Genomic DNA, 23,990 nt, shown 5'->3' on the forward strand with positions numbered 1-23,990 from the left:
GAAATAAATTATCAGGATGAATTTGCAGTTTTATCGTTAACTGACTTCAGAGTTGACCATTAAAACAATAATATTGCGATCCATATCCCAAGCCCATTCACTACACATGTGCGCTGATACATACGTGCCAACACACTGCACATTCTAATGCACATACGTATGTACTTACACAATACAAAAACAGTAAAATTATACATTATACAAAAATCAGAAATAAAAAATAAATTATGATAATGATGATAAGAGCAAATAAATAAGTTTAGATAAAAAAAAAAAAAGACCGGAGAGTTTAAGACAATTGACTACGAGTCTGTAAACCTTGTGGACAGTTGTACAGTACACCATCAATAACAGTAACACTATTAATAACAAGTATCCTCACACAAGCTGTAAACTTTAATATCCTTGCCAAATAACAACGACATCCATGGACCATATTCTGAAACTGTTCTCTACTGCAACCACGACTAATTTGAAAAGGCTTTACTTAAGCTTACATGTGACTTTTAGGGACGTTTTACGATTCTAGTGACACGTAAGCAAGATTCCTACATTTCTAACAGTTTTTTTTTCTAGGGACATTTTACGATTATAGTAACACATAAGAAGATTTCAACATTAATTACAAGAAAAAAAAAAACTCTTGAGAACTGAATTAATCATCTCTGTGGCCTTCGAAAATGGTCATATTGAGAGAATAATGCCTTTTGTTTTTGTTTTTTTCTTCTTCCTAATATTATGTTTCTATTTTATTCCATTTCTTATAATCTCACATAAAGTTGGATAACTCAAAAATAGAGAGAAAAAAAAAAAAAAAAACGGAAAACTCACACCAATATATTACTAGGATGGTGTGCGTGGTGGTGGTGATGATGGTGGTGATGACCGTTGGTGTGATGGTGGTGGTGTCCATGGTTGGGGCTCAGGGAGTGATGGGTAAGGGGCTGAGAGAGACTGTGGTGGCGGGCATGGTGGTGCTGGGTGTGGTGGTGGCGGGTGGTCTTGGCCTGGTCCTGGTCTTGGGTGTGGGTGTGGGCTGGAAGCTGCCAGTATCGTTCGTCCCGCTGAGTCGCATCACCGCAGCCTGGGAAACGCAACACCAGGCCTGCAGCGGTGTTATTTGTTGTTATTATTTCTTACCAAGAGCGTGAGCGTGAGCGTTTTGCATCTTATCTTAATGCAAAACTGCGTATGCACGGTAACAAGTTTTATACCTCACCTCATATACTATCCGTGACATAGGCCAGGAACAACAAGCTTGGTCAATATTAGATTTTGAAAACAGATAAGAAGGAATTGATTTTTCAAATAGGATGAATCGAATACACTTAGTATGTAATCAGGTTGTTAGTGCTGAGTCAATACGATACTTAAAAAAAATGATTAGGCAAATTCATGGATGAAAAAATAGGTAGTTACGTTAAACTTTCATACTCGTACATGGACAGCCACGTTTTGCCTTGACGGATGCTAGCAGTCATCCCTATTTCCTTGCGTCTTCATCTTCTGAGACGAGTCCATTATCTTGCTGCAGAACAGTTTGCAAGAGAGAGAGAGAGAGAGAGAGAGAGAGAGAGAGAGAGAGAGAGAGAGAGAGAGAGTGGTAGGAGCGGCATGAGTCACCGGGAGAGCCTATGCTGCTGAGTGTCAGGCGGGACGAACCCCTGAGTTATAAGACTGACCATTTGTGTGTGTGTTTCACTATTTGATCTGCTGCAGTCTCTGACGAGACAGCCAGACTTTACCCTACAGAGCGAGCTCAGAGCTCATTATTTCCGATCTTCGGATAGGCCTGAGACCAGGCACACACTACACACCGGGACAACAAGGTCACAACTCCTCGATTTACATCCCGTACCTACTCACTGCTAGGTGAACATGGGCTACACGTAAAGGAGACACACCCAAATATCTCCACCCGGCCGGGGATTCGATCCCCGGTCCTCTGGCTTGTGAAGCCAGCGTGTGTGTGTGTGTGTGTGTGTGTGTCAAGAAGGGGAGACGAGCGGTTCACTTGAGTTGATTTGGAACATGATTGTACACACAAACACACACAAACATAAGAAGGGAATAATAAAGCTAAGAAAATCTGCTCTACTTGAACGAGCACCATTTTTTTTTTTTTTTCTTGTAAGAAGGACGCCGGCAAGGACAATGCAAATTGAGATGAGGCGCCGTTTCCATTTTAGATCATTAGTAAAGAACAGATCGAAGATGTTCAGAGTAAAAGAAGGGGGGCAGTTGAGTGCTTAATGAAAAAGCGAGAATAATTGTCTAAAAGGATGTGTCGACTTGATAGGCGAAAGAATTGAATTTTAGTGGAATTGAACAATATATTTTCTCTGCTGCAATCACAAACTTCAGAGAGACCGGAAGCCAGACGTTTTATGTCTTCCCTGCGTGATCTGTCTATGAAAAGACGTGAAAAGCCAGTCAGGGGATGGAAAAGAGAAAGGAACAAGTCCTGAATCATCTAAAGAAGCGTTTTTAGAAAAGGTTTAAGTGAAGAGTACAGCTTATGGAAATATATGAGATGGCAGTAGTGCTATCAGAATTGAACAAAATAGTGGATAAAATTGGATGAAGATACAAAGTTATTGAAAATTTTTCGGCTAGAAGCCAGAAATCTCGAGGTGAGTTATTGGATCTCGAAAGATTTTGGCACTATTAATGAAGAAGTTTTTGGCTAGTTGGAGATGAGGTGTAGTAGAAGAGATAAATAATTAAGTAAATTAAATAATAATGTAAAGCTTGTGCAAGTAACACAAATCAGGCATAATTTCTTTCCACATCATTGAATTACGACGCGCGGATCGTTCCACAGATTGGCCTCCATTCATAGGGCTGGGTGACCCTAATCGCTTAATACATTGACAGACAAATCTACGAGCTGCTCTGACCTGTGAGTGTGCCGCTGACGAGGGAGAAGGCGAATGCAACGAGCAGGGATGCCAGCTGGTGGGCCGCCTGCACCAGAGCTGACCGGCCCTCCCCAGGGGAAGCCCTGTAGTAGCTCATTACTTCCTTAAACTTGTAGTCCTCCTTGTGGGGGGCCATGGCAAAGTAGATGTCATACACACTGACAGAGAGAGAGAGAGAGAGAGAGAGAGAGAGAGAGAGAGAGAGAGAGAGAGAGAGAGAGAGAGAGAGAGAGAGAGAGTTGTTAGTAGTCCATTGCTGTGCATTTCCTTAGCGTTCATTTTAAGAAAAAAATGGATGAGAACATTTATCGCCAATTACTACGCTATTGTTATTTGGAAACGCACATTTAAATTGTATTTCTCTCTCTCTCTCTCTCTCTCTCTCTCTCTCTCTCTCTGCTAACCTGTAGCCGTAGATGCCGTCGTCAGTTGCACACGCCGCCATGACCGCCCCCGCCACGCCTCCCAGCATCCCACCTAAGCCATGTGATACGCCCACGCCGAACACGTCACCTACACCCAGACACCTCTCCGCTAGAGGCTGACGACATACCGAAGAGCAAGTTAATAGAGAAGATCAATTACTTGCACCCTGCTGTTGCCAAGTTACTCTCTGAGGTCGTTGTGACGCAAGTTACTGTTATAGTGTAGCTCAATATAACAAAGTAGAGCTTCCTATATAAAGCGATTTGTAGTGTATACATATATGTTGCCAAGGGAAAATGTGAATTAATCTCTCTCTCACTGTGAGATAGCAGCGGGCCAGCACACAAGCAGTGCCTACACCTGCCCCCAGCAGCAGTGCCCCGTAAGGTAGCACCATTAAGTTCGCCACGCCGCTCACCGCTACGGCAGCGCCCAGCACGCCGCTCTGCACGTCACTCTGAAGGGCAGACAGAGAGAGAGAGAGAGAGAGAGAGAGAGAGAGAGAGAGAGAGAGAGAGACTCTTGCATATTAACAAAGTGATATGAACTATCACACATTTACAAACATATTATAACATAACACACACACACACACACACACACACTCTCTCTCTCTCTCTCTCTCTCTTTACCATTGAATATTTTCTCCTGGGATGGGCAACGGAGGAGGCAACGAAGGAGGCAGGGACGGCACCAGCGAGGGACAGGAAGGCGTTTACCATGGCACGGTTGTGGTCGTCTCCCGTGGTACGCCACAGCCACATCTCCACCATGGACACCACCACCACCACCGTACCTGAAGAGAAAGGGGATGTGTAGATGAATATCAGGTGTGTGAATGTGGATGTGTGGCAGGTATGCTGAGTTAAGTCTATTATGCTTCTTCCTTTTAATTCTATTCTCTAACCTCAACTTCAACGATTTCACTTGACTTCAACCTTTCTCCACCTGAGATCAGGTCCTGCAGTAAGTTTGGTCTTTCGCCGAGTGCCCAAAAAACAAGCAGGATGACAAAGGCATCATTAAAGAATCCTGTCTGCACGAACAGACGATCATCTAAGCCGTTATGAGTTGAAGGGATGACTATCTAAGTCTCCAGAAGTAGAAGGGATGACCAGCTAAGCCTCCAGAAGTAGAAAGAACGACCATCTAAACTTCCAAAAGCAGAAGGAAAGACCATATTGTTGCCCTTGCCGGCGCCCTTCCTACATAACGAAAAAAAAAAAGCCTAAAAGTAGAGAGAGAGAGAGAGAGAGAGAGAGAGAGAGAGAGAGAGAGAGAGAGAGAGAGAGAGAGAGAGAGAGAGAGAGAGAGAGAGAGAGAGAGAGAGAGAGAGAGAGAGAGAGAGAGAGAGAGAGAGAGAGAGAGAGAGAGAGAGAGAGAGATGGGGGGTGGGGGGAAAGGTGCCGCTGAAAAGGCACTGCCTTCCGACTAATAACAGAAAAGTGAGCTACATGGTCACCAGGAGCTCCACAGGTTGTAACAGATAAAGTGAAGAAACTTTTTTCTAGATTTTGATAGCAGGAACCAATAGGGGATGAAGTGCGGCCATGGGTTGAAGGCAGCGCACGTACTGAGTGGCGGAAACAAGACGACAACATGCTAATATAACAAGGCAGCAGAGAGAAGCTGAAGGCACCTGACGAAGCTGAAACAGGTAGCTGATTAGACAGGGCTGTGAGTAGAGGAAATTGGACATGGAACGATGAGCGCCGAGCTGCCCTCCATCTCCATCTCAACGCTTTCACGTCGTGTTCTACCTGATGTCTATATTATTGTCTGATGTGCAGGATAGCATAGGAGTTGCAGAGAAACTCAAATTCAGAACGGCAGCCGTAGTCATAGTATTACGGAAGAGTAAGCCTCTCCCATGTCCAAAGGTTTCCGAGGCTAAGCTCACTACGTGATATGCACACAAAAACAAACATTCTAAGACGTACAGTACGTAATGCTGCAATGTTACTCACCTACGAGGGCAGTCACTTGTGAGGCGCTGGAGAGTTTGGGTGAAGCATCAGAATGTCTGGACAAGGCTCGAGACGCTGCCATCCCGAACATTGAGCCGAACATGTGAACACTCATGCATCCTCCGAGGTCCGCACTCTGTAAGGAAAAAGAAAAAAAAAAAAAAAAAAAGAGAAAAGAAAAGAGAAAATAAATATGCAATGATAATAAATCAAGTAGATAAAATAGATCATTATAAATGAATAATGAATAAAAAAGTACACCATTAATTTGATAATAAATTTCGATGAAAGAATCTAAATGGATGCCTCATCAACTTCTCTCCTTCAATGACTATCAATCTCTCACCAAAACTACAGAACTACTGTATGTTGCATTTGTTATGGTCTGCCGTTACCTGTACGTTTACTGCTCTCTTGAAATCGTTAACCCTAAGTTTCCCCGTCTCTCTCCCATAGATTCTATGCACAGGTCTTACTATTTACTTATATAGCTAATCTGTTTTACATTTCAGCTAATGCAAAATTTAACCGATATTTTCAATTCTTCATTCCTTTCACAGTGCTGTTGTGGCATTCGACCTGTTTCAGTTGTTAATCCATCCAACGACTACCCGTTTAGAAAAATAGGGATATCTAGTTATAATCTATTTATTATTTTGTTACGATTTGTTCTCATATTCTTAAACAGTTGTAGCTTTTGGTAGTTCCTGTGTCAGAGCACTGCCAACTCTACTAGCCTTGATGATCTCTAGCTAATAGCATGTATCGGCAGTGACTATAGTCTATGCAATGAACGAACTTTTTAACTTTGTCTCCTTTCGAAGATGAATGTAGCGCAGGAGAGCTCTGTTGGCGATGGATACAAACTTTCTGAAAGGCTACATTAAAACCAAATTATTCTGCCTGCACCTCCACAGACATGCTGATGAATTAAGCCTCCAAAACGTAAAAGGAGGCTACAATCAAAGTCCCAAAACGATATAGTTGCAGAATAATTGCTTACAGGAGTTAAAGGAGAAAAAAAAATTATAGCGCTAAATACTGACTGAATACAAGATTAAAGGACCTCTGCATATTTTATGCAACACACAAATATGTATACGTATAACAATAAAACAAGATTGAGAGGCATGGAAAAATTCGTAAATCTCCATAATAAGTTTTGAGGAAATGTATTATCTAATTTAAGTAAAACAGGTACGTATGTCGTAAAAAGGGCAACAAGTCCCACACTTTCTTTGTCGGAAATTAAACTGGATATGAGGTGGCAAGGTTTCGGCTGTGATGTGACTTAGGCCTTAAGCCTTAGGGCAACGAAATAATTCCTGTAGAAGCAGTAATTACTTCACTCCGCTGATACAAATACCAGTCTTAGTAAAACATTCACACATTACCACATTATTCTCTATCATTCCACCGGATTTTTTTTCTTACTCCAGTAATCCGAATAAAGCCATTTGCCATTTTTCTGTGTTCTTCGATTATCTTTCCTTCTATGTGCCCACCTTGAAAATTGTGAGTGCGATGTGGTTGTTAAGGAGGTGGAGGGGTACATGAACCACCATGAGCACCACCATCTGCAGCGGCGAGGCGACTCCCACCATGGCGCCTTCAGCAATGCATGTACCAATGCTGACCACCTGGGCCTCCAGCACTCTACATACGTACATACAGGAAAGCGAACTTAATGAATTGATGATGTAAGGTTTTCAATACTCTATGAATAATTTAGATGCATATAAATGGATAAAGATTAATAGCATTCATAAAAAGTCATACATATGTTAATGTTGGTAGGTATTATATAGCTCTTATGATGAAAATGGGATGCAAGGTGTACATATACGAGGAGGAAGTACACACTTGCACAACAGACATAGAAGGTAATAGAGCACGGTGGAAGAATTGACAGGCGAGCTCTAGAAAGCCAGTGCGTCCCGTCAGGGGGCGCGATAGACCACACAATTGACATGACCAATAGCAATGAAACTCTCTCTCTCTCTCTCTCTCACCTATTCACGTCAATATTCACACGAGTACTGTCGCCGTGGAGGAAGCCTTGACACAACACGGCCCATTGCAGCGCCAGCCCTGCCAGCAGCAGCGTCCATCCCACGCCGGAGAGCTGGTGTCCTGGCGCTCCAGACACCCGCATCCCGAGACCCAACAGCATAACGACTGTGGCCAGGACATCTGTTAGGTTGAAGGGTAGGAACAGTAAGAGTACTGTTGTGTGATGTCATTCGCGCCTTTTCACATATTCTATCCATTAATGTGTGAAGCTGTCTTGTTTTTCGTTTACATGTATTTTAATTTATTCGTTTCTGCTCATTTGTGAAAATCATTCAAAAGGATATTTTGTTTATATTTGGAGGCTTACTGTGATGAAGGCGAAGGCTTGGGTTATTTCCAGGAACGCTACCGCCCATAATGGGGTAATGGTTGTTCAAACCATGCGAGGCGTCTGCAGCTACCCCGTACCTGTAAAGAAGACCCAGTAAGTCTTAATGAACTAGTGGTTAATGAGACAGCTGAGTCGTAGTTGGAGAAATGGATAAAACACCTGTCTACACTCTTTACCTAACGAAGATGATGAAGAGAAGGAGAAAAAGTCCCTGAAGCAGGAGGATCGCAGCCGTGTGTCGTGTCAAGTACCACATAGGGCGGCCCGCGTTCTTGTCGTTCTCCTTTGGCATCTCTTTTTGTCCCTGTGCCTCTGCTGTGCTCCCAGGCGTAGGACATTCACCTAAAAAAAAAAAAAAAAAAAAAAAAAATAGGGTGAGACAGTGGAAAGCCACTTATATATTTCTTTGTCACTAAATACTTAATGAGAGAGAGAGAGAGAGAGAGAGAGAGAGAGAGAGAGAGAGAGAGAGAGAGAGAGATTACATGATAAAAGCTTCTTCCCTTGCATTATATTATAACAAATAAAAACGCGGTTTTTACTTGCAGTATTTACAAAAAATTACGTAGATTTTTACAAAAATTTCTCACATTACAAACACTTACTGTCAGGGGAATTAAAGGTAGATTTTGGAGTGGATTGCACCATCTTCAGTCTAGAGAACTTTGACGTCTTTAGAGGAACTTGTTACACACACTCACACACACACACTACTGCTGCTATTGCTGCTTTGTTGCCAGACGTGCTCGCTATGTCATGAGGTGCAAAATTAACTTTACGACCAACGCCCTCTTTTGTGTTCTTATCTGCGTGCCATCAGTTTGAATACAACGTGGACCGCGCTGCTGGTGGGAAGACTGGTAATAGACACAATCACCAATCGTTCCAGTGATTCTTATCACCAAGAAAGTACTACTACCATGACGGACTGATTTAGTTTCCCATAACAAGATAACTTTTGATTTATCAAATATATAATACACATTATACCTTAATTATTGGTGAGAGACTGATCGCTTTACCTTGAACTCTTTTATTTCGTAAATGATCTTTTTTTTTTTTTTTTATGTCCTAGCCGGTAACTTGAAGACTATTGGAAACGCTGTTAAGCTTCCACCCACTTGTGGCGCAGGCAATTTTGTTTATAGTGGTAGCCATATTAGGGCCCATATCCCCACTCAAGTCGCCATAATAAAATGCCACGTCACGAAGTTTCTTCCTTCCTCCTCAATAACCAATAAACCCACAACCATAATGTACAATCATTACATTACAACCCAACACACACACACACACTGGTTGAACGTCACGAGGTTCACAACAGCCAGCGCAAAGGTGGAGCACCTTTCATCACACCAAGTGATCAATGATAGAATAAAGATGGTTGGAGACTTTTATAAACACACGGGATCATGGTGAGTTATGACTAACCATTAACATGAAGACATCTCACCATCCACTCATTGCATTTATCAATTTTTTTCTAGTTTCATTTTGGAAACTTAAAAAAATCAAATCCATATACTTACTTACATAGATCGGTGTATGATTATAGGAAAACTTATAAGTTTTAATTAACAGAGAGAGAGAGAATCTATGATCTTAATATCAAGTAATGTAATCCTCTCTCAATCTCCATCTCCTTTGTCTTCCTTCCTTTCTCACTAATTAAATATTCAGATTTACCTGTTTATTGTTGTTACCTGGTATACTAATAGATTTCTTAATACCTCAAATCTAAGAATAACTGGTCTGCCTCCCTCCTCACTCTTTTCTCTTATGTCCCATCCCACACTAACTTAAAACATGTAGGCAGGTTTGCAAACTTCCCCCGTTGTTTACATTTTATTTACAGATGTCTAAGTTGAACTGGTGCTGCACTGTCAAAGGAAATAGTCCCCTATTGTCTGACAAGGAGGGGGATACAAACCTGGGACCTCTGGCTTGTGAGTTGTTTATGGTAACCATCATGCCACCAGGAATGCCATGACAAACATCAAAATAAACTTCCACACAGCACTAAAAAGACCACAAACAACTTTTGTACTTTTATTATAAACATTAGATATTCACTAAACTTATTGATAAAGTACAAATCTTTTTCAGACCATTCTCAGTCACTCTGAGAAAATAATAACTTCTTCATTAGGAACACCAATTCCTCTTGTAACAATCCAGTCTTCTTATCAAGTGTTCATAAACTTGAGGTAGGAGGAAACAGCAAACACTTTAGAGTTAAAGGAATGTCATCACTTCTATGACAGGACAGTCAAAACTAACCCAAACCCACCCTGGCCCTGATGATCATTTTGGCCTGCTTGGTGACATGAATGTCCTGCCACCATGACACACTATTAAAAGAACCATAAGATTCCATGCACCACACACCCTGGAAATTTCTCAAATTACCCAAATAAACATCAGTAGTAACCATGGAAACAATATTCTGTGTAGGATTGGTAGTTATAACCCAATACACAGCAAATAAACTAGTCCTCAACCTTTAACTTGGAAACATGAACTTGCATTTTTATATCATTCAGCCTCATCTGATTACAACCTACTAAATTCCTTCACGTCATCATGTAGTCTTCAGCATTCTCTTGGACAGCTTCATTTGGTATTTCCTGTAGCATGTCCTGTCCTCATCATATCAAACATAATAGTACCAACTTTCATTCTTACTTATCCTCTTAATAACTTGGAAATGACTGGTCAGGTGTGGTCAAGTTTAGGTTTCTCTGGGCATGAGGTGGGCAATGTAGGGGTTGTTGTGAGACCGCGCCTCCTCCCGTAACTTCTCAACCTCCTTCTCCAGCTCCTCATCATTCAGGGCATCACAATCCAGCTTGCTAATCTTGGCCAGGAATTCTTCAATCACTTTCTCTCCCTCCTGAAATCATAGTTTGATGGTGCTGATTAAAAAAATGCATATTCACAAGAAGAATAAAACTTTATATTTTTAGCATTAAAATGTGAAGTTATTAAGGATTTCTCTCTCTCTCTCTCTCTTTCTCTCTCTCACCTCTTTCTGCAGCTTCCTCTTTTTCACAGCTTCTTCGGAGTCATCTTCCACATCCCCAAAGTCATCTTCCATTTCCCGAGCTTTCTGTCTGGCAAACTACAGAGCAGGATTGTAATATATCATGAAGCTTCTCCTGGACTAAAAATATTCAGTACAATATATCAGCTCAGTGACAGGCAGTGACACTGAATGAATTATTCAAGTTCATTCATTGATAAGATCAAAGCTCACCTCTATAGCAGTGGCTGGGAAATTGGCAAGCTCCGCCACATGGATGCCAAAGCTCCGATCACATGGGCCGGGCCGCACCTGATCAAGGATGTGTGTGTTCATTACTACTTTTACTAATGAAAATTTCCCTCTGAAACCTATAACTAGTGACACAATAAAAGACAAAATTAACTTTCTCTTTTCTCTCTTCTCCCCATGTCTCACAGCAAACAATTATTACAAGCTAATGAAGGACAAGCATAGGTGTATGAGGGTTATGAGAGAAAATTGGAATGTTGGCAATTTAAGTCAACTTGCTACAACAATGATCTCATACAACACTGGTTAAGGTTATGGAAAGACACAGTCCCTTCCATTAACCCTTTAGTGTCCAACGTTCCCATTTTGGGAACAACACTAATACGTCACTTTACTAGCCTAATTTATATTTTTTTGTTGTTTATACCATATGAGATGTAATGTTGAATGCATAACTATCTCAACTAAATTAAAACATTTTAGTTTTCTGTAAGTTTATTTTTGTTTTTTCGTTATGTATTTATGAAATTTTGAGAAAAATCATAGTCTTCGAGAAAAAATTTCTTTATTTACGAAATATCGTGATTTTAGATGTTCCTTTGTATTTGATGATCTGGATATGATTCTTCTTTGATAATATTTGTCGTTGCACAAAATTTGTATTATAGATTTGTCACATGTTCCCAAAATGGGAACGTTGGGCACTTACGTTCGCAAAATACCCTTATTTATTCATAAACTTGAAACATGTTAGGCTGTGTTCCGTGGTAGGTGGTGCAATAAGTCCATACTCCATACACACAGGCTACGCTGACACTTTGCTGTGAGTAGCAGAGAGGCTGGAACAAAAGGAAGATGGCGTAAAAAGGAAAATATCTCACTTGGTTCTCATTCCATACCTTCAGGTTTTGGTGATGTTCATTTAGGAAAAGACATGTTTGAGATCTATAAACTTTTCTTCACAGATGAGATGATCAGTCATCTAACACAGCAAACAAACTTGTATGCACAGCGGGACAAAAACGACAAGAATTTCAGCATTGATGAGGATGAAATGATGAAGTTTCTTGGACTGCTAATAATTAGCGGATATCATAGTGTTCCTGCTGAGAATGACTACTGGTCAACCAGTGAGGACTTAGAAATTCAAATATTTGCAAAGACAATGAGCAGGGAAAGATTCAAGTCCATCAAGAGGTACTTTCACGTAGCTGACAACAACAATTTAGGAGACTCAAAGATGGCCAAAATCCTACCCTTGCTTCAAATGCTCAAAGATAATTGTCAGAAACATGGCGTTTTCATGAATTCTTGAGCATCGACGAATCAATGATCCCTTATCGTGGAAGACACAGTGCAAAACAATTCATAAGAAATAAACCTGTCAGATTTGGGTACAAGATGTGGATGATGTGTAGTGCTGATGGATATCCTTATAACTTTTCTCTCTATTGTGGAAAGGAGGAAAATAGAAAAGAGCCCTTGGGAACTCAGGTGGTGATGAACATGTTACAACCAGTGGTAAATAAGGATGAGCATGTAGTGTTTTTTGACAATTTTTTTACTAGTCATGCACTGATGGTTAACCTTACCAAGAAGGGTGTTCGAGCTTGTGGAACTATTAGGGATAATCGCACCGGAAAGTGCCCTCTTATGTCAAAGAAAGATGCTGAAAAGAAAGAGAGGGGTTCATACGACTATAGATCGGATGATGTAGTCTTATGTGCCAGGTGGAATGACAACAGCATTGTCACAGTTGCTAGCAATTATTATGGAATCAGTCCTATGCAAAAGGTAAACAGATGGGTAAAAAAAGAAGGAAAAAAGAATATACAACAGCCTTATTTGATAACCATGTACAATAAAGGCATGGGTGGGGTGGATGTGTGTGACCAAATGTTGTCGACATACAGGCCAAGACTGCGTTCTAGGAAGTGGTATTGGAATATCTTTGCTCAGCTGCTGAACCTCTCCATTGTAGCAAGCTTCAGGTTCTACCAGTATGTAAACCCTACCTCTGAAGTAAGCCATAAGGATTTCAGGCGGGATATAGCTAGGACACTTATAAGAATCCAAGAACCCAGAAAAAGAAAAGGAGGGCCAACATCAACTGTGCCCAAAGCAATAAGGTATGACAATGTCAACCACTTTCTAGAACAATGTCCACAGGGAAGATGCATTCTGTGCAAGAAAAACACACGCCTAAGCTGCGTCAAGTGTGAGAAAAGACTCCATAAGGGGTGCAGTGCCCTGTTCCACAAGAAATGAGACATTGATGCTAACAGAGAAATAAATACATGATATTTTTGTTTGTTCTTTTGGTATTAAAGGATATATTTTTATGAAAAGATCTGTATATGAACCCAGTGTACGGATAAATTGAAATATATAATAACAAATCTGTTTTCTTAGTTATCTGAATAATACATTTGTAATTTGAGTTTATATGTATAATTTGGTACCGGAAGTGTTCAACGTTCCCATTTTGGGAACACACTGTAATTTTTCTAATATATGTAAAAAAAAAAAATTCTTCGTTTCATTATCATAAGTGGATCTCAACAAGTCATTACATAAATATTTGTGTCTGTACTCAAAGTTTTTCATGGTTCGGTCACTAAAGGGTTAACAAACTTGGAATCCTAAAAGAAACACCTGTCAGTAGAGATGATGCTGGGAGAGACACTTACCAGGTAGAGAAGAGTAAGAGTACCATGAGCTGTGGTGGCAGTGACATGGAAATTCTTCACACTGTCCACCTCCTTGCCGAGTGCTGTCACCTCGTGAAAGTGTGTGGCAAACAGGGTGAATGAACGGATCTCCTTGGCTATGTGTCTGGTGAGGAATTCAATGAAATTAGTGCTTTATTATTTCAATTCATTACTGGAATGGCAAAGCTCTAAAAATATAATAATAAGCAGTAGGAACATTAAAAATCAAATAAGACAGAAACCTTTCTCAAAAAAAAAAAAAAAAATAAATAAATAAATAAATAAAAAAATAAATAAATAAATAAATAAGAAAAAAAAAATAAATAAATAAAAATAATTTCTCAAACAAAAGAAGAAAACATCAACAAAACCAGTGTCACACATCACAAACTAACTACAAACACTCCAAGAAATGTCCCATGCACCAGCAGAGTCACACCTCATCCCTCCGACACTCACTCTGACAGAGCCCAGGCAAGGCCAAACCCATCGTAGGTGGAGGTTCCTCGGCCAAGCTCATCAATGAGGATGAGGGAGTTTTCTGAGGCAGACTGAGGAGGAGAAAGACTGTTAGAAATTCTGTGAAGTGGAGCACTATTAAAATGAAGAATATTCTATTCCTCCTTCAGTCTAAATTTCTGATTAAAAAACAGAAATATTGAGAGAAAATGCTAAAGTGAGTGTAGCAGATTACTCGGCAAGTGATCACAACCCACTTACTCTCAAGATAGTGGAGGTTTCCAGCATCTCAGCCATAAAGGTAGACACTCCCCTCTGCTGGTTGTCCCCTGCACCAACACGAGCTACCAGTGCAAAACAGAATGGTGAGAAAGAATGAAGGGAAGACCTCAGTAATGCAAATATAAGAGTGGGAGCATGAATTGATGTAAGCCACAAATACAGAATGAAATGATGTGGGGCATAAAAAGGATGAAGTGAGAAACTGATTAAAAACAGCACAATGTAGTAAGATACACAGAGTGACTGGGATAAAATGAGGTAGAGATGAATAAATACTCACGACACAAAAAAATCAAAAGTGGTAGAAGGAAACAGAATATATGTAATATAGACCAACAGGAGAAGAAAGAAGCAGATGCAATACTTTGGAAGACAACAGCTTCCCTCCCTCACCCAGGATGGAGTCAACGATGGACACCTCGGCCTCCTGGCAGGACACAAAGGATCCCACCTGGGCCATGAGCACTGCCACGCCCACCGACCGCAGGAAGGTGCTCTTGCCGCCCATGTTTGGCCCCGTGATGATGTGGAACCGACCCGTCTCTGTGTGGCCAGTTGGTGAGGGTGGATCATATTCATTCATTTGTGTATATTAATTTATCTTGTGGAAGGGTGGACAACAAGTTGATGAAAAATAATTAAGGGTATCTACTTATTTCTACAATTATCTGATAAATTTACTTATGTAGATGGACAGATGACAGTTGATTGCATTTATCTATTTACTAAATTGCTTATATTATCAATTTTTCTTGTTTATCTCTACAGATGGATGGACATCAGAATGGTATATGCCTAAATAGGTGGACATCAACTCATTATGTTAATAAATATATCAATTGATTACATATATAATTTGCTTCTCCATGAGTATCCATATAAAGAGTAGTACAGTTCATAACATTTTATAATTCATTCACCCAAATGTTTTATATTTTCATCATTATTTAAAATCTTTATTTTCCTTCCCAGGATTTCATCTTCTTAAATCTTTTCTCAACAACAAAAGAGTGACAGAGAGAAGGGTGGTTCACCGTTGCCAAGGGAGCAGTCATTGGGGATGAAGGACACCTCATCCTGCATCTCCAGGCAGGGGTGCCTCATGCCCTCCAGCCTCAGCATGCCAGAGCCCATGGCCAGCAGTCGTGGCCGCACGTAGGGTACTGGGGCACTCACGGCAGCAGAGGCCAGGGCGTGGGTACAGTCCAGCACCGCCAACACTTGCCCCAAACTCTGGATCACCTCAACATAACCAACTGAAGGGAAAAATTTATAAAAATGTTTCATGTTACCTCCTTATATGATAAAACATGATGTAAGATAAAAGGAAAGCTATTAACAGCCACCAGACCTACATGTGGCAGCTCCTGTATGTAACATGCTAATCTATGACCTCCAAGCATACAATTCTCTGTTTCATTTGGTTGGTTCAGTTGGTGGGTATAAAATATTTGTTACTTTTCATCAGATATTATTTCCACATACCTAGCTGAAAATATAAATACTGAGTCAACTCTTTAGTCATTGATATTTGTTTTATATTTCTTTTGACCATCTGATGTTTGTGTTTGAAACATTTACACTTCCTCATTAAAAATCAAATATTTACCAGGAAAAAAAAAATATTAACCTTCCATACATTTGTTCTCCACATCATTATTCTTATCCAATCCTTTCTCTACCCACACCAGCCTCAACATCCTTCACTCATCCTCACCTACTCTTTCACTCTCCTCAACTCACTCACTCAGTCACTCTCTCACTCACCAGCAATGCCAATGATCTCCTCCACCAGGACCTTCTGCTGCAATGCATATTCCTCCTTTGCCGCCAAGTGCTGCTCGTTGAGGTCCTGCAGTGCCCCATTCCTGAACCTCACGCCTGTCTTGTTGGTGTCAATAACGGTGTAGTTTCTGTTGTTACGCAGCACCTTCTCCTCCTGCAGTGGAATGGTTACTATTACTATCACTGCTATAGGTTCCTTATTTCTCATAGGAGGTAGTAAGAGATACAACTACAACTACTATCAACACTATTACTACAACTGTTGCTATTATCATTTTTACCATATAGATTTTTTGTGTCATTTTCTTTTCAATTTAGGTCACACAACTTATGGAAAATACATACACATACTGTATATGCATTGTTATCAGTATTAACTTCCAACACTGCCAAATGACGACAGAATGCTACAGATTACAAACGTACTTATATCTGACACCATATCACCATATCATGTGCAAATCAGAGAACATGAAATAAAAAAGGAAGCTGCTTGTTGAGGAAAAAATTGAAAACTGATTGTCTGAGCTGAGAAAAAGAATAAAGAAAAGAAAAGAAAAGAAAAACATTGATGGAAAAAAAATAATGATAAGGAAATTGAAAAAATACTAATTACAAAACAATCCTTCATTTCTTTACCATAAAAAAATAGATAAAACAAGTGAATAATAAAATAGTATAAATAAATAAATAAATAAATAAATAAATATATACATACAACACTAGAGTCAGCTAACAATAAATACTAATCAACAAAAGCCAGCAGTACCGTACCTTGAGAGTGATACGGTAGTGATAGCCAAGCTGGGAAGTCGACTCCAGCTTGAGACTCTTGCCTGCCTCCAAACACAAGTCATTGGCCACCTTCCTCACCTGCCCCTGTATCTGCTCCTCCAGGCTGTCCATGGTCTCCCGCAGCTCTGTACACAAGGCAGAGCTCACAGGTAAGTACATGCAAGCAATCTGATCATTAACTCCTTCAGTACTGGGATGCATTTCTACCTTAATTTTTGGGTATGATTAGACTATTTTAATTAGATTAGGAAGGGTCTGTGGAGGTCAGGAGATTAATAACCAGTCTTCACTATTCTAATCTTAACATAAGTTTCTGAAGCTCTATAAAATCAGTAAATAGTAAGTAGAATGAATATGGAAATGTGTAATGGCACTAAAGAGATTAACCCCTTCAGTACTGTGACATATTTTTGCCTCGAGTTTTGTGTACCATTAGACCATTTAATTGACATCAGGAAGGGTCTATGGAGCTCAGAAGATTAATGGCCAGTCTTCACAATTCTAATCCTAACACAAGTTTCTGAAGTTGTACAAAATGACTAAGTGGAATGAATATAGAAATGCATCACAGCAAAGAAGAGATTAAGAAAGCTACAAAAATTCATTGAAAGGAAAAAGAGAGCACATACAAGTGAGGAAATTTGAAAGGATGTAAGGCGATAAAATGAGAGATAACAGCGGGTAGAATAAAAGTAAAGAAATGCAAGTTAAACATAAATAGAAGATAAAAGATAAAATAAACTAAGATGAAGAGCAAACACAACACAAATGGAGAGAGAGAGAGAGAGAGAGAGAGAGAGAGAGAGAGAGAGAGAGAGAGAGAGAGAGAGAGAGAGAGAGAGAGAGAGAGAGAGAGAGAGAGAGAGAGAGAGAGAACATATTGCAATTAAACTACACCTCAGAGCCATAACACTCACTCAGACCCTCACCATTCCATCACCAACACTCACTCAGACCCTCACCATTACCTCACCAACAGTCATTCAGACTCTCACCATTCCATCACTTCCATCACCGACAGTCACTCAGACCCTCACCATTACCACACCAACACCCACTCAGACCCTCACCATTACCTCACCAACAGTCATTCAGACTCTCACTATTCCATCACTTCCATCACCGACAGTCACTCAGACCCTCACCATTACCACACCAACACCCACTCAGACCCTCACCATTACCTCACCAACAGTCATTCAGACTCTCACTATTCCATCACTTCCATCACCGACAGTCACTCAGACCCTCACCATTAGCACACCAACACCCACTCAGACCCTCACCAACACTCACTCAGACCCTCACAATTCCATCACCAACACTCACTCAGACCATCACCATTCCTTCACCAACACTCACTCAGACCCTCACCATCCTTCTCACCTGTCAGGCCATCATCAAAGTCAGCCTTGATCACAAATTCCCCCTTGTTGCACTGTTCAAGATCCATGGTGGTCTCAATCATCTCCTGGAACTTGGCCAGGTCTGATATAATCTCCTGCAGTGGCGTAGTGAAGACGGCTGCCAGAGAAGTGGTGTGGGGTCCGTCATAGCGAGCCACGGCATCACACAGGTTTGGTAGTCGCTCCACACACCGGTAGAACCTGCAAAATGAGAATCACATCATTAAAGAGATAGGAAAAAAATAATATAGACTAGGAAAGGAAACATGATAACTGAAGAGATAAGATAACAATAATATAGGCAAAGTATTGTTTTCATTGATCTGTATTGTATGTTGATTCATCAGTTAACTGTACTGCTTATATCTTGGGATGGCTAATAGTTGCCACCTCTATCTGTCACCTATCCACTGCCTTTCCTCATACAATTATAGAGGATCTGGGTCTGGATGCACAAGCACTTACCACATAACACGCAACAGGATAGATAGGTTGTAGGAAGGAATGATAAGCATGCATGTTTTGAGGTGGGAACTCTCACTGCTAGAAATCAGTTAGATATGCAGGTGGTAACTGAGAAAGAAAAAAGGTAATAAAAGAGCAGCAAAGTTAATGTGTGTGATTCTGCATGACAGTCTTGGAAGCTGGAGAAAGAAATACCTGTAGCAGTCTTGCAGGTTGGCTTCTTTGCGTGTCAGTCTGCGAGTGAAGCGGTTCAGGTCAGGGATCTGCCTGAGGTGGTCCTCGCCGAGACTGTGACGCAGTTGCACCGAGGACACCAGTGCCTCCACAAGGTCCAGGCGCTCCTCTGTAGATGGAGGTTAATATGATGCCAAAACTGACTGAGCTCAATACTCTATCAGTTCAAGGTGCTCTTCTGCCACCAGTACACACCTTGAGGGACTTTCAAGGAATGTCATGATCAAATCCTCACACTCTCAACTCTTTAATTGTGATGATAAAAAGTGATCTGCAGCCCTATAATTTGTTAATCTACAATATTTGTATATACAAAATAGTTTGCTCAAGGTAATGACAAAAAAAAAATTCTTTCAAACAATCTAAAATAAAAGATAGCACTTGACTGGTAAAGAGATGAACAAAAAACAAAATTATTTCCCAAAAATCTCACCAATCTTATTGATGTCAACAAGAGGCTGCCGCAACCACTGCAGCATGAGGCGGTGGCCAAGGGAGGTGCGACACTTGTCCAAGAGGCCAAGGAGAGAATGTGTTCTGGCTGCTGGTGCACCTGCACCCTCCCTGCCTCCATCCACAGGCTCCACATGAAGGGCCCGCACAGCTGCAGCGTCCAGGCGCATGTACTGACTCAAGTCATATGGCTTCAGGGAAAACTGGCCAAAGTTGGACTCATCACTTAGCAGCTGAGGAGAGAGAGGAAGGCACTGGATTCATCTGCAGGGCGATAGACATGCTGTGAGATACATCTTGTCCATGCCAGACCTTGACACTCACCTTCAAGAGTACAAACCAATGAAATATTACCAGAACAGAACAAGTCATGTATGCTATGAACATTCAATTATAAAGAAAGCAACACATAACAGCATTAAGAGAAGGCACACAAAGAGAATACTTCCCTCACATACTACAACACTCAGGTACAAACAACCTTGCATGAAGACACACCTCGAGGTACTTGATGACAGCTGTGAGGGCCGCCGTGGCATGTGCACCGGCCTGCTCCAGGGAGGCCGAGGCACTACCCTTGCTCTTCCTCAGAAGCCGCCTAAGGTCCTGCTCAGCGTCCTTGTTGTTGAAGTCTGAGCGCTTCCTCTCTGTCACCAGTAAGGGATTGCGGCTCATGACCTGCCAGTGGGCGAGGTTCATTGAGGGAAGAAGCCAGGGGATACTTGTAAATTGTGTTTTCACAGGAAGTAACTGGTTGTTGTTATTAGTTGGGAGTAAAAATCTCATGGCTACTGAGTCTCTGCATTTCTCTCTGATGATTGGTTAGTTGGACTCTGTGTATCTCTCCTTCATTTGAAAAATTACAAATTTGACCAGTTATCTCACACAAGCAAACAAAGAGAAGCTGAGATACGAATATAACTAATAACAATAATAATAACCATAACATAATATTCATCACATTAAATAATCACCTAACATGGCAGGACATTCCCTGACACCTTCCAACTCTCACCTGCTTCAGTTTGACACCAGTGGGACCATGGTCACCGGAGGGAAGTAGGCACTCCCTGGGGGACAGCTGCACCACAAGGGCCTCCAAGTTACAGAAGGCCTCCGTGTCGCTAAACTCAGCCAGGCGGATCTCCTGCCCACCCACATCAATGTACCCAACACCCACAACCTGCACAACCACGACTCATGGTAAATTCTGTACATGATCTTTCTATTCAATTTCCTGCAAGCTGTAATGGAAATTGTATGGCATGATGATTCTTAGACCTGATCTTTATGTTTAATGTAAAGAAAATTACGTACTTACCAACATATTTGTGTAATTATACCAAGCTGGCAATTGCACACAAGGAAGCCTAGACGAGGCACCACACAATCACCACACATTACTCTCACTCACCCCCCATCACCCTCCAATAGAAAGGGCACTGTAGAGACCAAAGAAAACAATACAATAACAATAAAAAGAAGTATGAGTGAAAATGGCCCAGCATTACTCATGGCCACACTCACCTTCTGGTTTCCATCGGGTGCCACCTTCACTGCCATGACTCCAGTGGTGATAGTGCGGTCAGTGCTTGCCCCAAACAGCACCTCCTCCAGCTGGGAGAGATTGCCTGGGGAAGCCTGAAGAGAGGTAACAAAAATTAGGACACCTGTCTTAAGAATTTATCTCAAGTGTGAAGGAAAATACATAACAATAGACTAAATAAAAGGATACAGGAATGATTTGCAAAGTATGCTGGGGAGATTCAGTAATGTAATAGATGCAAAATAAAAGAATAAAACAGGAATATAACAGAAAGATTTGAAAAGAAATGTTATAAATTCTCACCTCTATGGCATATTACTTTATCAGTGTATCAGTTCACACAAGTCACATGGTTTAGTGAAAACTAATCGAACTAAACTAATGAATTTTATAAGCACACAAACAAGAACAAAGAAGCAATTCAATGCCACTCACTTTGTACTCAATTTCCCAGTCATTCTTGGAGGCTGACTTGCTCTTGTACACCTCCACCCTGTAGTGCTTCACCAACAGCAAGTCTCGCATGAACGACTCAAAGTTGAGGCGACTCAGAACCACCGACTCCACCTTGTTGCTGCCTGGTGGTGGCAGACAGAGGAAGGAGTGAGTGGAATATCACCAGTTACACTAACTAATTCCTAGTCACATGATTATAACAGCAATTACTACAGCAATTACTACTATCACTCCAGTGCAGCCTCAGGACCCGCCTAAGCGGAGGTGCTTCTGGCATTTTAACTCTGCTAAGTGGGAGGAACTAAGGCAGTACTATTCTGATTTCCCTTGGGATGATTATTGTTTTCATGTCAGAGATCCTTCTCTTTGTGCCGAGCGCATAACAGAGGTGATTATCTCTGGCATGGAGCTATACATTCCTCATACTTTCTCTAACCCTAAAGCTAAAAAGCCTTGGTTTAACTCTGCTTGTTCTCGTGCTGTCAATGATAGAGAGGCGGCTCACAAACGGTTCCGTAGCCATCCAACTGCTGAAACTCATGCCCTATATATTTCTGCCCGTAATCATGCCAAATCTATTCTCCAACTTACTAAAAACTCTTTCATCAATAGAAAATGTCAAAGTCTTTCCAATTCTAACTCCTCTCGAGATTTCTGGCATCTAGCCAATAATATCTCTAACAACTTTACTTCTTCGTCTTTCCCTCCTTTACTTCATCCAGATGGCTCTACAGCTGTCTCTTCTTTTCTAAAGCTGAACTCTTCGCTCAAACCTTTGCTACCAACTCAACTTTGGATGATTCTGGGCATATTCCTCCTACTCCTCCACCCTCTGACTACTTCATCCCTAAAATTAAAATTCTTTATAAAGACGTTTTCCTGGCCCTCTCTGGCCTTGATTCTCGGAAGGCTTACGGTCCGGATGGAGTCCCTCCTGTTGTTCTCAAAACTGTGCTTCCGAACTCGCTCACTGCCTGGTCAAACTCTTTCATCTGTGTCTCTACTTCTATTTATCCTTCTTGCTGGAAGTTTGCTCACATTCAACCTGTCCCTAAAAAGGTGACCACTCCAATCCTTCTAACTACCGCCCTATAGCTTTGATTTCCTGCCTTTCTAAAGCCTTTGAGTCTATCCTTAATAGGAAGATAATGAGGCATCTATCAGCTCACAACCTTCTCTCTGATTGCCAGTATGGTTTCCGTAAAGGCAGATCTACTGGTGATCTTCTTACTTTCCTAACTGAATCTTGGTCATCCTCTTTTAGGGACTTCGGTGAAACCTTTGCTGTCGGCCTTGACATATCGAAAGCCTTCGATAGAGTCTGGCACAAATCTTTAATTTCTAAACTACCCTCCTACGGATTCTATCCTTCTCTCTGTACCTTCATCTCCAGTTTCCTTTCCGATCGTTCTATTGCTGCTGTAGTAGACGGTCACTGTTCTTCCCTAAAACTATCAACAGTGGTGTTCCACAGGGTTCTGTCCTATCACCCACTCTCTTTCTATTATTCATCAATGATCTCCTAAATCTGACTCAATGCCCTATCCACTCCTATGCTGATGATACCACCTTGCATTATTCAACAGCGTTCAACAGACGCCCAACCCAACAACAATTAAATGACTCAAGGCGAGATGCTATAGGACGCCTAACTTCTGATCTTTCACTTGTTTCTGATTGGGGCAGAGAAAACCTGGTTTTGTTCAATGCCTCAAAAACTCAATTTCTACAACTATCTACTCGACATAACCTTCCAGACAACTATCCTCTCTTCTTCAATAACACTCAACTTCCCTCTCCTCTACATTAAACACACTCGGTCTATCCTTCACTAAAAATCTAAACTGGAAATTTCACATCTCTACTCTTGCTAAATCAGCTTCCAAGAAGTTAGGTGTCCTGTGGCGTCTTCGTCCATTTTCTCTCCCTCCCAGCTGCTTGCTCTGTACAGGGCCTTATCCGCCCGTGTATGGAGTATGGCTCTCATGTCTGGGGGATCCACACACAGCTTTACTAAACAAGGTGGAATCTAAAGCTTTTCGTCTTATCAACTCTTCTCCTCTAACTGACTGTCTTGATTCTTTAAGTCACCGCCGCAATGTTGCATCTTTATCTGTCTTCTACCGCTGTTTTCATGCTGTCTGCTCTTCTGAACTTGCTAACTGCATGCCTTCCCCCTCCTGCGGCCTCGCTGCACAAGACTCTCTACTTCTTCTCATCCCTATTCTGTCCATCTTCCTAATGCAAGAGTTAACCAGTATCTTCACTCCTTCATTCCCTACACTGGTAAACTCTGGAACTCTCTACCTGTGTCTGTATTTCCACCTGCCTATGACTTAAACTCTTTCAAAAGAGGAGTGTCAAGACACCTCTTACGTTAACTGGACCCTCCTTTTAGATTTTTTT

The 23,990-nt window shown here is 41.2% G+C and overlaps 3 protein-coding genes across 4 annotated transcripts in view; 1 reads left to right on the top strand and 2 right to left on the bottom strand.

Moving 5' to 3' along the window:
• Positions 1 to 17: 17 nt before the first annotated feature.
• LOC123512096 (ammonium transporter Rh type B-B-like) lies at positions 18 to 8,460 on the bottom strand. Its single transcript, XM_045268315.1, has 11 exons — positions 8,324 to 8,460; positions 7,895 to 8,060; positions 7,695 to 7,795; positions 7,327 to 7,507; positions 6,820 to 6,970; positions 5,315 to 5,450; positions 3,980 to 4,143; positions 3,667 to 3,804; positions 3,326 to 3,462; positions 2,901 to 3,079; positions 18 to 1,105 (listed from the first exon to the last, which is right to left on the bottom strand). The coding sequence occupies exons 1-11, from the start codon at positions 8,364 to 8,366 to the stop codon at positions 828 to 830; spliced, it is 1,674 nt and encodes a 557-aa protein (XP_045124250.1). The 5' UTR covers positions 8,367 to 8,460; the 3' UTR covers positions 18 to 827.
• Positions 8,461 to 9,753: 1,293 nt separating this feature from the next.
• LOC123512099 (DNA mismatch repair protein Msh2-like) overlaps positions 9,754 to 23,990 on the bottom strand; it is an 18,539-nt gene continuing 4,302 nt past the window's right edge. For both annotated transcript variants that reach the window (XM_045268321.1, XM_045268320.1), the window contains exons 4-20: positions 21,564 to 21,706; positions 21,110 to 21,223; positions 20,598 to 20,765; positions 20,081 to 20,260; positions 19,563 to 19,815; positions 19,091 to 19,238; positions 18,411 to 18,631; positions 17,004 to 17,149; positions 16,212 to 16,383; positions 15,479 to 15,700; positions 14,838 to 14,987; positions 14,424 to 14,506; positions 14,163 to 14,254; positions 13,683 to 13,827; positions 10,975 to 11,052; positions 10,744 to 10,839; positions 9,754 to 10,611 (exon numbers count right to left, since the gene is read on the bottom strand). In XM_045268321.1, coding sequence (XP_045124256.1) covers positions 10,450 to 10,611; positions 10,744 to 10,839; positions 10,975 to 11,052; positions 13,683 to 13,827; positions 14,163 to 14,254; positions 14,424 to 14,506; positions 14,838 to 14,987; positions 15,479 to 15,700; positions 16,212 to 16,383; positions 17,004 to 17,149; positions 18,411 to 18,631; positions 19,091 to 19,238; positions 19,563 to 19,815; positions 20,081 to 20,260; positions 20,598 to 20,765; positions 21,110 to 21,223; positions 21,564 to 21,653 — 2,520 coding nt within the window. In that variant the 5' untranslated portion in view covers positions 21,654 to 21,706 and the 3' untranslated portion in view covers positions 9,754 to 10,449. The remainder of the gene's footprint in view (positions 10,612 to 10,743; positions 10,840 to 10,974; positions 11,053 to 13,682; positions 13,828 to 14,162; positions 14,255 to 14,423; positions 14,507 to 14,837; positions 14,988 to 15,478; positions 15,701 to 16,211; positions 16,384 to 17,003; positions 17,150 to 18,410; positions 18,632 to 19,090; positions 19,239 to 19,562; positions 19,816 to 20,080; positions 20,261 to 20,597; positions 20,766 to 21,109; positions 21,224 to 21,563; positions 21,707 to 23,990) is intronic.
• Positions 12,085 to 13,671, top strand: LOC123512102 (piggyBac transposable element-derived protein 3-like). Its single transcript, XM_045268328.1, has one exon. It carries the CDS (start codon positions 12,322 to 12,324, stop codon positions 13,258 to 13,260), a length of 939 nt encoding a protein of 312 aa, XP_045124263.1. The 5' UTR covers positions 12,085 to 12,321; the 3' UTR covers positions 13,261 to 13,671.

Source organism: Portunus trituberculatus, chromosome 32 (assembly GCF_017591435.1).
Source record: "Portunus trituberculatus isolate SZX2019 chromosome 32, ASM1759143v1, whole genome shotgun sequence".
NCBI lineage: Eukaryota > Metazoa > Arthropoda > Malacostraca > Decapoda > Portunidae > Portunus > Portunus trituberculatus.